General features: G+C 37.6%; 1 protein-coding gene across 1 annotated transcript in view; it reads left to right on the top strand.

The window, feature by feature from the left end:
- Positions 1–16,187, top strand: part of LOC122805775 — an 889,800-nt gene that overhangs the window by 735,966 nt on the left and 137,647 nt on the right. The window contains exon 19 of the mRNA XM_044076042.1: positions 15,180–15,279. Coding sequence (XP_043931977.1) covers positions 15,180–15,279 — 100 coding nt within the window. The remainder of the gene's footprint in view (positions 1–15,179; positions 15,280–16,187) is intronic.

Genomic DNA, 16,187 nt, shown 5'->3' with positions numbered 1-16,187 from the left:
ATATATATATATATATATATATATATATATGTGTGTGTGTGTGTGTGTGTGTGTGTTTGGAGGAATGAATGAATATATATATATATATATATATATATATATATATATATATATATATATATATATATATGTATACATACACACCCATAACTCACAACTGTCTCCAATTGACCAGAACATCCATGCATATATTGTCACTTTGTCATGGACGAATGCAGTCACTCCATACTGTCATATATAAGAGTTTCCTACTTTTTTTATTCTTCATGCTTCTTGCTGTAAAATCTGTTGTTCTCTTAACATTTTAAGAGATTTTAAAATACTATTATAAATGTATCTGTGCTATCTAGTGTCCCTTCCCGTACTACAGCCAGTGCTTGTTAGTTTAAGGGGAGTTGTGAAGTATGGACATTTTTCACACCCTACCCCCCAAACACACACACCAGTGCATCAAGAACACCCCCCACTTGGTCGCACACATTCATTCTCACACACACCCACCCCCCTTATTATGACTTCTTAGGCAAACAGACACATACACACACCTGAGATCACTCATACCTCTGCATTCACTCAAACACACAGCCGCAAACATATGTACTTGTATATGCCACCACATAACCATTATAATCCCTGGCATTCACCTCTAACACAGTCTCACCCACTGAAAGTAATGGGTAATTGCAAACTTCTGGCTGTGTTAATTAAATGCAGACAGTGGTAAGGTTTTTACACAGCTGAGCTTCTCTGTGAATCACTCAGCTGTGTAAATCACTTTTGCCACAGGCATTTCAGGAGAAAGCAGATGATTCATTATCATATGCCTGTCCCTCAGGATGTCTCATTGGCATTTGCATTAAGCCAAAGGAACAGCCTAATGTGGTGTGGCACCTCTTAGCATACATGAACAAGGGTAGGGCCATCTATGAATCAGAAATGGCTGGGGTGCTGCACCTGTTAGCATGCATGACCTACGGTACGGCCATCTCAATTCAGAAATGGCTGGTTGTTGCACCTCTTAGCATACATGACCTATGGTAGGGCGGTCTCTGAATCAGAAATGGCTGGCTGCTGCACCTCTTAGCATACATGACCTATGGTAGGGCGGTCTCTGAATCAGAAATGGCTGGGTGTTGCACCTCCTAGCATACATACACTACAGTAGGACCATCTCTGAATCAGAAATGCCTAGTACTAGTGGCAATTAAAGCTTACTACTGATGACAACATTACTGAATCCCAGGGAAACTCCTGCATTATAAATTTATTGTAATTACTGGAAAAATAAAACATGTATTTATTTAATGTCCTTGACAAAGTGCTGAAGTTGATTATTGGCAGTGCTAGGGACATTAGGTTAAATATCCATAGCCTTACCAATACCAGGGACATTAGCCAGAGAGCTAAAACGGTAGGACTCACTTCAGAAAATAATTTTGTGTTTTGATATAAAATATTATAGATACTTGAAAGGAATGGCCATGGGTGCATGCAAAGCCTCAGTGTTTGCTAACTTACCCTTTGCCTGGGGGGGGGGGGGGTATGATAGAAGAGTTTTTGTGTAGAATGGCGCTATTGTTTAGTGTCATTTTTTGTCAGTAACATTTGTTTATGTGGTCAGACACCTAAAATAAATCTGAAGAATTTATGTGTAGTGCTAACAGTATTCTTTTTATAACTTACATCATAAGAATTGTCTGACAAAGTGAATTATTTAGCTATCAAGATTTTTTATTGGAGGGGTTAGAAAAATAATGTTCTCAGTGTTCAGGATTTAGAAAGTCAACTCAACATTTGTTAGTGTTCATCTGTGTATATGAAAAGAAAGGTTATAAACAGTCTGTCCATTTATCCAGGATGGCTTGGGAATATTTGAAGGATGTACTTCTACAAGTGTTTTTTGTTAGAGGATATAGCAGAAGTGTTGCTAATGACATTGTTAAAGGGATCTCCTTGGGTAAAAACTGATATTGCCTAATACTTTTTCTTCAATCTACAGTGGCATATTTCAAGTCTAGTAGAACTATAGGCAAGTTCTACAGAGTTTAATCAGGCTTCTGGGTTTGTATATTTGGTTTACATCAAAAACATTACCAAAAATTCTGGATTATTAGAAGACACACTGACTTTTTTTCAAGTGGTGCTAAAAATTCCAGTTTTTGTTAAACAGGTCCAGTAAGAAATTTCTCTTGGAAAGAATTGACAATTACTTTTAAAAGTTTCAGGGCACAGTAACCTTCTGAGACTTACAACTGTGGTCAGGGCCCATATTTTAAATTCAGTTACAAAAGGACAAGCACTGACCTTGCCTCATACAGGTACATATTTTGGGACCAAAGAGCATGTCAATAGTATTTCATTTGCTGTTCTTAACATGATTGTACTGGCAGTCGTAGCTTCTACTTCAGTGAAAGCAGGTGGCACATAGCTCTCAACCTTCAATCCCCAAAATGAGGAACACTAACTCTAAAAATGGAACAAAATTGGAGAATACTTACTAACAGCTTACAGACAACTTCAACTAGGATGCTGACAGGGTGGTTAATTTGTGTTACTTTTTGCATATAAAAAGTTCACTTAATGAATTACGATGATTGGGTATTATTTACCATTAATATCAATTAAAAAATTCCTTATATGGAATGTGTAAAAAACCCTTTCAATGTAGAACTATGAGAAACATGGGCCTTTTAAGACCCCAAATGAGGAACATTCCACATAATGAGGTACTCTTGAAGGGTATGGGTGGAGACAGTCACAACTCATTTTTGTTCTGTGTTTGTTGCAAACTGTGAGAAAAATAAAATTAAAGGGCATGCAGGAACCAGTTAAAAGTCAGTGCATTTTGATAGGCATTCATAACCATCCTACAAAAATATATCCAAGAAAATACAAAAAAAGTCAAGGAAACTAGGGACCATTTGTTAAGTACAGTAATGCCTAGAGTGAGCATTATAAGCAGAAAGAATGCCTTCTACTTTGATGTCAGCCATCACCACATCCCTGGCTGGTCCTTTAATTCAAATAAACTGCAAATAAGCTGTGGGAATAACTTGAAGAAATTGCTGTCTGATGCAATAAAAAAAATCTAGTGGTAAAACTTTAATCCATAAATGATTACATCACATTCAACATCAACAAGTGAAGACACTTTGGCCTGATAAAGTCTCTTGCTGATGGTGGAGAACTTCATTGCCATACAAATTAGTAACATAATCTGGATTTGTGCATTTCTGTAATTTACCTCTAGAGTTTGGTAACTTCAGGAATCATGAAACCTTGTAAAAAGTGTTGATAAGTTAGGTTGCCATAATGTATTAATCAAAAATCTAAGGCTTTGGCATGAGTAGACATCTGCTAACATTCTGCTAAACGGATGAGTGATAGATCCACTCATCATCTAAACAGAGGTCAAACAGTGACTGCACCATGGTCAAGTATGGCTCCCCATTCTCCAAACAATCAATTTTGTCCTCAGCAATGCAACCTGTTTGTTAGAAGTGATGCTGAAAACAGTGTAGAACTATTTAAAGTTCAAAGTTTTTACTCAAAGCAACAATCCCAAAGCATCAGTAATTAACCTTAAATAGGATGGGTAATTTATCTGTGTATATGCAAAAGAGTGATTAATAATAAACACTACATCTGCTTGCAGAAATTTGCAGGTGTTTGAGAATCTGCTACAATAATGGCATGGCCAAGCAAAGGAGGGCTGAAAAATCTTGAGATTCCCTGTATCAACTTGCCCCTTTCATTGATCTTTTTGATAGATCAGTAGAAGGTCTGTAGAAGAGGGGCCGAAAACTGTATCTCTATCTGTAAATGCCATAACTGTCAGTGGAAGGCCTTAAAATAAAATTACTGAAAACCAGACACTAGTATAATGTGATCAAATGCACTAATGCTTCATTTGGGACACATCTTTACCTTATTTTCACTGACCATGTCTTACAGAAGAGCATAATGTTTTGGCAAGTGAGCCCTGTCCAGTCATAAATCAATGAAGTCATTCATTCATTTTCCAGCACCCACTTGAACCTATTCAGAGATGTAAAGGAGATGAAACCCATGCTGTTAGACAGTGGGCATACGGCAAGAAACATTCCTGGATAGAAAGCAAGTCTATCAGGAAGTATATTCGTACACAAACATACATACACACAGGCAATTTAAGATTGATAGCATAGCCTATTGATGAATCTTTGGGATGAAGGAGAAAAATGGAGTTTTCAGAAGAAAACCCCATGGACACAAAAAGGGCATGCAGACTCAATACAGAAGGCAACCTAGCCAGGAACTGAAACAAAGAACCAACTGCTGAGAAACAGTAACGCTAACCACTGCACCACTGTATCACCCAAAAGGAAAGTCTGAATTGAAATCCCTACTAACACATCTAGATTTAGTTTTGTTTTTCACATTGAAGAAAAGCTGTTTAAACTGAGCTTTCAAGCTGACACCCCACAAACTCAATCCTGTGTAAATCCTCTGTAAAGGAGTCAAACAATACTTTGTTTTCTTGGAATCTCAGTATGTGTAAGCGATCTCTCACCCAAGTGAGAGATTCTTGACACTGAAAAAGGCTCTGCAAAAATAAGCAAGTCGTCCAAATGTGGAAAAATGTGTATACCCTATAGCCTGCAGTGAGCTGTAACTGGAGCTAGATGCTTTGTGAACACTCACAATGCAGTGCATAGTCCAAATGGTAAGGCAAAGAGCTGATAATGTGATCCAGAGAGACAAAACCTTAAGAATCGCCTGAAGTCAGGATGAACTGGGATGTTTTGGTAAGCATCTTTTAAATCTAGCATAACCAGGAAACATGAATGAAGGAATAGGAGACAGCAGGTTGTGAAGCAATATAATTTTGAATTTGGGCACCATCACAAATAGGTTAAGGAAAAAAAGATTTATAACTGGTCTCCACTCATTTTATTTCTTTGGCACTAAAAACACCCTAGAATAAAAAACCTTCCCCATCTGGGAAGAAGGAACTGGTTCTGTAACACCATGTGACAGTCTGTGAAGGAGGACAGGTGGAAATAAGAGTATCTGGTCTGGTGGATGAAGGATTACCCCATGGAAAGGAGGAATTTCCTCTCACTGCCATGTGTAACCTTGGTGATTAATCATCTGTTGCCAGAGAGAAAACTGGAAATTCAGACTTTCTGGAAGGGAAATGGGGTTGCCAGGGTGGGGCTGGGGTTAAAAGGCACCTTAAATAGTCATTCTGACTTGTCAAGACTGTCCTTTGTTTGGGAAGTTCCAGAATTCATTTTGGAACCCCTTTCCCATTTCTTAAACCTGCATTTTGTCGAGATGGTATATTTATTTATTTATTTACCAAAACTGGAGTAGTGGCTAGAGAATTCCTTAGAAAATGGGGAAATGGAGGGCTGAAAATTCTTTGAGATTCCTTGTATCAATTTACCCCTTTTGTTGAACTTTTTGATCACCTCTGCAAAAGAGGGGCCAAAAACTAAATCTCTATCCAAAAGAAGAATTTAAAATCTCTTTTTATATCATCATCTGGAAAGTTCTGAGAATGTAGCCAGCTAAACCTTCTCAAAACAGAACCAGTGGCCATAACCCTTGAAGCATCAGCACAGTCATACATGCCCTGTAAACAATATGCAGTGACTTGTACAATAGAACTAATTCAATTATTTAAAGCAGGTTTGTCCTCGTAAAAAGAAACTGTAGACAAAACATTCCTGAATTTCACAGTTAGTCAGACAATTCAAAATTCTGAAAATCAAAGTTGCAGAAGCATATACATTTTTTCCCCTACTTATCAGAAAGAGTAGGATGGAATTAACTAAATGTTTAGCTACAACAGGATAAACTAAAACTATAGCTACTGGGTAAAGTATGGGAAGAGTGTATTAAAACTTAAAAGCTTGAGGAACCTTTACATATTCTGCCTTTTTTAGGGGAAACTAGCTAATTATCAGGAAAATTCCAAGCAGATGCGTACATTCTCCAAAATTGACAGACTTGGAGAAATGAATGAAGGTTCTGGAAATTCCTTCTGTAACAGCTCATAGTATTTTCCGAGGGACTGAGAAACCTCAGTGTTCTCCCACCGAAAACACTGTCACGCACCGGAAATCATCCCAGAAAAAGAGACCCCCCCCCCCCACAAGGAGATTCAGAAACTAAGGTATCCTATAAGCCTGAATCAGAAATCTGAGGAGAAAATCCTGCATCTGTCCCTTCATCTTCTTGTCCAGATTCAGAATCTTGAATCTATTCAGGAAGAGATATGCCCTCTTTCCTTTACCAGAAACTACTTTATAACAAGTTGTAGGTGTGACAAAAGAGGGTTCTGGGCTAAAAGATGAGTGGTCTAAGATGCATCTAATGGCCACAGCAGAGTCATCCACCTGCAACTGAGACAAATTGCTAGCCTGATGTGATGGTAAAGGCTAGCTGCTTAACTTTTTCTTTTTGTGGCTGGAAGAAGGACTAATCGTGGGATTGACAGTTTGTTCCATGGTCAAACTAAAAAGCTAGTAAAACAAAGTCTTTAAAAGTCTCTTTTTTCATATAAACAGTAAAATGCACTTTCGAAACACTGCCAGCCTTCAAAAGTAAAACCAACAATCTCCCCACAGGAAAAACAGTTTTTAATTACTTTAAACAACTTTTAAGTTGACAGGATAAAAAGCCTTTTCATTTAAAAATAGAACACATCATTAAAACTTAAACTCTGTACTTTGAAATAACTTTCCTGAACAGGAAGGTGTTAATAAATATTTTGAAAAAGAAGGATTATTCTGAAAAGGAAACTTATCTGCCAGAAAAGGAATAGCACAAGCTGCCCATCGATCCTCTAAAGCCTCAATGAAGCATATTCTTTGGTGACAGGAATGTCGTAAATGGCTTGAGCCCAAACCTTTCCTTTTAGGCAGTTCAACTTGAGCTGCCCAACAGTTTGGGCATGTGGAAGGCACCCTGAAGCTTTGGAAGCTGGCCAGCTGCTATATCCTATGCAGAATGAAACCCATATGTTAAAAGCTTCTGCAACAGTGATCAGTATGATAAACATCCCCGAGTACTACCACACTTCCCTCAGTAAGACACGTACAGAACCCAGAGTATGTGCACTCTCCCCTCAGTAAAAGGTATGTTACAGAACCCCCAAAGTATATCCACAATCACTCAATAAAGACATGTTACAAAATTCTGGGTGTACATCCCAGCTCTGCTCACTTGGAGAGAGATGTTATACAATGGCAATCTAATTAGCATTGATGTGCCAACTGTGAGTAGTTATGGGCTTCATTTTCTTCATGAAATTATAATCTCGCTGCATGTGAGCAGGTATACAGTATCAAACCTCATTCACTTAAAGGAAACATCTTGCAGTTGGGTGTTTTAATGTTTCCTGACAGGACAATCTGAGACAGGAAAGCAGAAATGAGGGCAAGTCACTTAGCTTTTAAAAATGAGTTAATCCAGTTAGCACAAAAATACTATAAGTGGAAATGAGAATATTTTTTTCTACCCACCACTATATAGTTCTGTCCTGTATATGAGCCAGTTTGCAATCCAGTAGGAATTTATTCCTAATTTAGCAAGCTTTTCAATAATGCCCATGTGGGGTACTTTGTCAAAGGCTTTGGCCAAGTCAGTGTAGAGAGTGCATATGATTTTCCCTTCATCCATCCCTTTTGTGTGGCTTTTTCGAAAAAGTCCCCAAAGTTGAGTAGGCTTGACCTACCTTCCACAATAACATACTGTGATGGGCACCGTATTATGAGGTTTCCTGTCCTTATTGGTGAGGGCCATAAATGTCTTTCCACAGCTTTAACTATACATTTTAGCTCCATCATGTGGTGCTTACACTTCAACTGTATCTACTGTTTACCTGAATTTCACAATACAGTTAATGAATTTTCTGTCCTTGATAATATACCCAAACAAACAGGTTTTGTGAAATACTCAGTCAAATATGTATCCAAAGGGTTAGCTACTTCTGCTCCAAAAGTGTTAGTCTTACTATAAAAAGAAAGCACACAGAATGGTATAACCATGTCATTTCTGGAATAAATTTGAAAATTCTTCTGACTGTGGTATTCTAATGGAGTATGGCTACCTCCTGGGCTGGAAAAAAAATGTTTCTCCTTCAGTTCGATGTCTCTGTTATTTTCCCAATTCAGCAGCTATTAATCATTAGCAGCATAACTTTATATTGTAAAACATCATAACTACATTAGGTCACTGAATGGTATTGGTTGCTGCATGTAAAGATTCTCAGTTTCAGCTTTATGCCTTACCATGCTCTCAGGTGTCTGCACTGTCAATCAACAACCAATTCCCATCTTTGGCAAGATAGCCTAGACCTTACTATCCTCTGATACCAAGACTAAGGACTCAAGGTCGATGCAAAACATTACTGTGCTCTTTGAGAAAGAAGACCACCTCTGCAGCTATCACATAAATAATACCATTCTCAAAGATGATACTGTTATTAGACATCTAGGCATTGTTATGATAAATTAATTCCCTTATGACTACCACATGTCAACTATTGTTGGGAAATCCTTCTGCTTAGCCCAACCAATCAGCAAGGGTATGTCTTCCCATTCCAAAGAGAACACTGTCCTCTTGTATTTGTATTTCTCACTTATCAGGTCCTTAATAAAATATTATATATATAGTTTACTATCATGTACTCCACTCACAAGCAGTTGAGTCCTCATATGCTCAAAACAATTCCTTGAAAGTTGAAATGCCAGATTTCACTATAACCAACACAAACTCTGAACCTCAAAGCTCCCTACTGCTCTGTACCTAGGAACAAATGTTACCATGGGTCCAGAAGGGGGCAACGTTGGATAGTCAGTAATGTTAGTTTTTGACATTACAATGTTTGCAAAGCAGAATTTGCCCAAGTGGACACAACCGCCTGTGAGTCGAGTAAATGACAGTAAACCATTATATACAGAATATTGTTATGCAAGCACATTGCCCAGCTTGAGAAACCACAAATGTTCCTAAACAAGGAAATCTAGGGTATGAGCTTATATCAAGCATCTAAAAGTCTCACCAGTTTACAATGTCTCTTACAGGCTACAGAGGCCGAGGCCTATGCCTGGATTTATATATAAAAGATAAAATTCTGCTAGGATCTTCTCCACCTTAAAACATCTGGAAATACCACCAATAACTGCTTGAAAGACCTGAATCTACATCTCAATACCCAAAGAAAAGCTAAAAACTGCATATAAAAATAATGGCCAAATCCAAAAAGAAATGCCAACCCAAAGATGAAAGCACAGCTTTCTTGCTCACACGTTAAAAAAGACTAAATGCTTTCACTCTGTATTATGCTCAAAACCTCCTCACAATCCAAAGTTACATTATTTCTTTCATTCTTTAAACAGGGGGGGGGGGACAACAAACATACAAGGCATAATTACTAGTTATATATTATGATGATTCTGTCAAAAGCCAGTTTCAGTGTAACATGTAACAATATTTAAACACATTCTAAAAACCATAAACAAAAAAAAAGAAATAATTTAAAAATGTGTTTAGAAGCACTCCATAACATTTGGAAATGTTTGAACACACTCGTCATGAACTAAATTTTTTGTGTGTATAAAAACAATGTTGAACTCCTGTAAATAAATTATTCAGTTAAAAATGCTATTAAAAATAAAGAAATGTTTTTTTATTACCTTTAGAAAGCTTTACACAGTCACATGACAAGAATAATCAATTATTTAAAACCATCAGTAATTTTTATGGTGTTCTGATGAAGTCCTATACTTTGCAAAGGACAAAAGCACTGAATCTGTTTTTATTCAGATGCGTTTTTTTTTTATTTTATTATTATTTTTTTTTTTATTTGACACATCTATTGGGACTTTCACATTATTTTATACTCCGTGGGTGTTCGGTGCATAGCCTTTGTTTTTACACTACATGAGCTTTTGCTGGTTTCTTTTGGGTTTTTTGAGCTGCGTGGGCACACACTCTAAGGCTTTGGTTTACTATTAAAAAATAAGACATTGTGTCCTGACCAAAACAAATATAGACTCCATTTTTGTTACTTATTTCATAAATACAAAAAGAAGTACTGATGTGACCAATTTTATTATAAAACCTGCATTTTTGAGAACAACAACTTACTGAAATTGTCCTAAATACAAGGTCATAATAATATCAAAACTATTTGGCCACCCTAAAGCTAGCACACTGCTAACAGACATCTTATATTTAGTGCCAGGGTGCAGTGCTTAGGAAAATTTGCCAAAGCACTTCTCTGTACTCAAGTTTCATTCCCAATGACCCCCCGGGGTATGGAATCACCTTTTCAAGAATACTAAGCAATTTATTTTTAAATTAATACAATCTTTGGCATGTTTATAAAATGCATTCAACCTATTGTCAGTTTTAATCACATACACATGCTGATAAAACCTATTTTTTAAAGGGCCCTCAGTCTTATTTATGTAAAATGTTGAGCACGACATATAAAGTGCAATGTAAACACCCCCGTTGTGTTATAGTCATATTTAGCTGAGGCTGAAATAACTTTTGGGTAATTCACTATAGCAATGTTCATGGTATCATAAATAAATCTACACTGTTTGCAAGTCCCACATTTCCTCATCCCTACTTCCTTCCTTTTATTACTGCAGTCCCTAGCATTGGTCTTTTCAAAATGTGTTTTCAAGTTCAGACCATTTTTGTATACAAAACTAGGGGCATCCCCTAACTTATTTATTCAAGTCAAATGGTCTAAAGACATTAATCTAGTTCTTAACAGTGACACCCTTTAAATCTTTTGTACCCATATTGTACTCCAAAACCAGCAATTTAGTAAAATAACCGTTATTCTGTCTATTAGAAATAACAGTATTCTCATTTTAAAAGGGGCTTCCGCAATAAATACTCTTATTCAATGTAGTTTATAATATTGTACATTTCATCTGTATTACACCACTTTAAATTAGCACAGAGATCCGATTTGATAAGTTGTAATGTCCTGCAAGAATAACAGTGCTTACAAGCTGATCCTTTCTTTCGCAGTCTCCTCATATTAAATGGTACAGACTTCACACCTTGCTCCACTTTAGTATCAGGAATGACGTTAGATCACTCAGATTTATTGCAGTAGTTTGGGCTACTTTACTCTATTTGTTATACAAGTAGTGCAAACCTTAAAAGGGAAAGGTGAAGCTCAAAGGACAGAGACAAATGGGGTGTGGTGGAATTTTTCCAACACATGACAGAATGAATCACATGCTGCCAGTACCATATTCTTAGATAGTTAATAAATACATTTTTTCCACCCCCAGTGTCTAGGCGACATGCATTGTGAAGGCAGCATTTCATCAAGAATGCACACACTGTTTTTCTAAAGGAAACAGGTAAGTCTGGCATATCCAGTTGCATGTGAAAAAGTGTATTGCTTTAACATAAATAATTAATCATTGCTCATATGGGTATAGGTTTTCTGTGCAACCCTGCAACATTTTAACCCAACCTGTAAAGATTTTTTTGTTTTGTCAGGATGCTTATTACAGGTTTTATTTTTCTAGTTCATTCTATTAATGAATCAATAAGATGTTATCTCTGGAAGCCTTTTAACGAGTAACTGATATCAAAGTAACATGTTAAGCTGTGCATCGAAAATGAATGTGCCACACAAGTCATCATTTACTATAAGGCTCCTTTTTCTGCAAGGTAGAACCACATCACAGACTGGCATGAAACTCATTCATCTCATCAGAGTGAGACATAACTGGTGGAGAAGCTATTATACAATATTATACCTTTACCTTACACACACCGTTTATAACTGATAAATTAATACATTGCCCAAGTTCACTGCCTGACTTCCACTGTGTTGTTTTCTATAAACCTGTCCAGTTGTCCAGTGATTCATTCTGCTTTTTAGACTGATATTACTAGATCTTTTCGGAGGAGTTTCATAACAGTGCACCCCTAACAAACTCCATCACTGATGTGTACTAAATAATTCTGGTAAATTTAATGGGCAGCTTTGGACAGTCCAACATGGCTGAGAATTTATTTTTATTTCACAGTTGCACTGCAGCGGGTGAATCTATCTTTGGTTTATTATCTTGTTATGCTTGTCTGGCTCTTTGGTGCCGAGGTTTAAGACTATGGTTGACTAACTGCTGTAGTCCTTGGTTTGATAAACAGCCTCCATTTGCCTATAGTGAGATCTTGATCAAGTCCCTTAACTAGACAGCGCACCCAGTCCGGGCCTGAAAATAGTCTGTGTGGACAACTGCTTTACTCTAAGTAAAGAAACATTTATTACCACCTTTCCCTTCCCCAGCCCATCATGGCACTACAACCTCACGTAGTCATCATCCTTTTGAAGCAACTGTGAAATGACATGACTCTTGGTGATAGATAAGTCCATTTGAGAACCTGCTCTATTCCCCACTTCTTTTAACCTTCCTCCACAGAAGGATCAGTATATTTCTGCAGAATCTGCATGTTTTATTTGGATGCAGAGGTGCTTTTTGTTTTACCTTGGTACTGAAGACACACTGTCTAGCTGGTGAAAGTGGTGCTGCTTCAGTGATCTCTCTTTCTTTTTCACATTTCGTAGTACATTTCTCTCACTAGACACTGAAAACCACTATAGAAACTGCTTCTGTCATGAATGGCTACCTCTGTAACTTAGACATTATGTGGAATCAAGTGTCGAATCCTCTTTTTGACTGTTTGAAATATTTTATTTTGGCCTAGTCAGCCCAACCATCACTCCGCTTCTTCCAACCTAGGCACTCATTTCTTCCCCCCTCATACCTGGCTTTAGCACCTTATATCACACCCTAAGTGGTCTCCTCTTTCCAGGTGTAAATACTTTTTGGTAACCTATCTTCAAATCTAGACAATGGAGCTGAGAATCTGATACAGGTAAGTTGTTATCTGTTGCTACTTTGGATATTTTCAGATATACACCCAATGTCACCCCCATGTAGACTAACAAAAGCACGTGGTGCTTCCTGCCTTAGATCCCCACAGCAGATTGCTTCCATATTGCCCTGTGCTACCTCTGACTGACAGTAAGCATGTGGTGCTTCCTGCCTTAGATCCCCACAGCAGATTGCTTCCATATTGCCCTGTGCTACCTCTAACTACAGAATTCTGCACTTCTTGTCAAGCTACCATCTCAGATCCCCATGTTTGTTGGGGCTATTCCTCCGGATTTCTGCCAGTAGGTGCCCTGGCACCAGAACCATAACTAGCTACCTAGGATACAAAACAGTAGCTGACCACTCTTCTCCACCGCCATAGTCATTTCCTCTAAATGCATGTGCCTATTACTTGAATCCCAGTCACCAGAGCTACAATCAAATGCCATCAATCCACTATAATAAAAACAGTGATATTACTGAGACTTGGTATGCCCATCTGCCTGTGCAAGGAAGAAAAAGCAAGATAACATAACATAATACAATACAACATAATACAATACAACATAATACAATATAACATAATATATGGTATACACACCACCAGTTGAAACTGCTGAAAAGGGCTGCGCATGTATTTTTTTATTTACATGGCATGTAAGAACCAACATACAAAACTAATTATTATTTCCGTTACAAAGATTCACTATTTCAGACTGTACTCCACCTGGGGACCCACAATTTTTTATGCTTTTTACATACCATAATCCTTGACTTGCAGACCCACATTTTTTTCCTTATGCCTTTTACATACCACACATGATCATATAATTTAGGGACGGATGGCATTTTTATGGTATAGAAGCCCCTAACTGTAGGACCTCTTGTGTATCGGGTCCAGCATCATATGAAGGACCCTGACATTCTACTGGGTTAACTTCTGTCCCATCACATCAGTTCCATTGTTTCATTTTCAAGCTTCAGGCAGTCAGAGAGGTGTGGTGTAATGAAAGACCATGTGGGAACAGCTTGTCCCGTCTCTACTTTTACTTTGTCACAAATAAAGTGCTATGATTTATTGCATCACTATGATTTATTGCATCACTAATGACTACCAATAAAGGAAGTTATACATAGTGATGAGTCCTGTTATGAACATTTGAAGTTGCTTTTTAGTTTTATATGACATTCCTAGAGCAATTTAATTTTGTTGTTTATGGTTGCACACCATCTCTACTGGGAAAGAAATAACTGTCTTACTACATAAAGAAAAAAGCTTATCTGAGCACAATAAAAACATAATCCACTTTATACTTTCAGTAAAGGGGAACAGTTCCTCCTGGCATTTCTTGTCTTTTCTCCATTTAGCCTAATTAGTCTCTAGAAGAAACACATTAAGCACCTGCTTTGCAGGCAGCCATCCCAGTCCCCTAATCTTACACTATCATCAGTCCCCAAATTATTACATTTAAGCAAATTAGCATGTTGTCTAAAAAGTTTTCCAAGTAGAGCATGAGCGTATTACTTTCCATTTTCTGCAGATGCAGCATATATATCCATCATGATCTTGGTGTACATACTGTAATTCCACGTTTTATGTGCTACTGTCAAGTATGGCTTACATTATTGTGGAAATTGTACTCCATGTTTCTTTAGCCTGTTTTTAGATTTTAGATTTCATATTTGCATCTTTTCCTCAAAGCATATTGTACATTCTTTCTACACTCCTCCCATTCCTATCACAGGAAAGGCTCTAATGCTGACCATCTCTGAAGTTCTAGGTATGCAGTTTTGAAGGCATCATTCTAATCTAGCAGTTATGACTGCTGAGGTGCCGTATCTCCCAAATAACAGTTCTCATGCACTGCCTAGTACTTGAATTGCATGGGCCTTGGTATGAAAAACATCTTACATACTTGGGTAACATAGCTCATATGATTTCAGCCTGCTTACCACATTCAACTGATACAAACACGTAGGTTGTGTGTCTTGTGCCAGAAACAACTCAGTAGCAAAACCATCTCTTGTTGTGTATGTAACAGGCATCTGATTTTAAGAGTAAGGAGTTTGATTGCAATTGATTATTGAACTAGTGTTTCCTCTGATAATTATCTAAAGAGCACAGATATTAATTAGTGATATGTCACATTGATATTTAAAATCAGTTTCAGAATGTACTAACCAGCACTGCGAAGTAAGAATGAAGCAGTGTCGTCAGGCACTGTACCACGGATGCTGATCACGTTTCTTTTCTTCTTCATTTAGTTAAGGATTGTGGTCCTTTGCCAGCCATAATGAACGGAAGGATTACTTATAAAACTGGAACCACTTTTGGATCTTCTGCTTTATTCAACTGTGATATTGGGTAAGTTTGAAGGTATTAGATAACATGGAGTCAGAATTGTTGTACTTAATACCAAACTAAGCTATTAGCAATCTCTTACACATTGGATTAATCCTTGACTATGCCACAGGTGACCAGAGTTTGAGTAGCAGTCTGGGTGGGCACCTGTAGCTGATGTGCAGGATGGAAACAAGTGGCCACTGCCAGCCTGCCCTTCCTAGGGGGGGTGGGCGGTGTTTCTGGATTGAGACAGCCTACCCATCCTAGGGTAGTGGGCATTGATTCTGGATTGAGCCAGCCTACCCATCCTACGGGAGTGGGCAGTGATTCTGGATCTAGATAAAATGTCTTACACCTAGTCAGTTATACACAGTTTTTCATTACAAGAATAAGAAAAATCTAGAACCCATACACAATTTAAGTGCAAGCATATAAGTTTGGATTGCCATTTTTTTTTAATCTAAGTATGCAAGTCTGAAAAATATTAAAGAACTTTATGGCTATGTTATGCAAGTTACAGAAATTCAAAAAAAAAGATAACGTGACAAATCAGTACTGAAAGTGAAAGAATAACTAATGCAATGGTTATCAAGACGTTTTTAAAGTAACACAAATGCAAAAATATTTAATAAGGAAAGACTGTGAACTGGCTAAGGAAGATGATATGCTCCTGAGCAGTTACAGCTCCCCTTTACTGATATAAAACTGCTTCCAAGTGCTTCTTTCTTGAGTATTACTAACAAGCTCTGTTTTAGTCTAGTCACGTCAGGTATATCATCACAGTAGATGGGTTATCCGAGCATCTGAATGCGAGTGGCAGTGAAATTAACAATAAGATATGGGCTAGTAACATACTGAAATATTGCATCCTTCAAGCAGAAATGATAAGCTGCAGCCAATGAAATGGTAGAAGAGAAGCTGAAGGTGCA

This window comes from Protopterus annectens, chromosome 7.part0 (assembly GCF_019279795.1).
Source record: "Protopterus annectens isolate FY-2018-M chromosome 7.part0, PAN1.0, whole genome shotgun sequence".
Classification (NCBI taxonomy): Eukaryota; Metazoa; Chordata; order Ceratodontiformes; family Protopteridae; genus Protopterus; species Protopterus annectens.
Note: the sequence above shows the minus strand (reverse complement) of the source record. Positions and strands in the feature narration are given on the sequence as shown.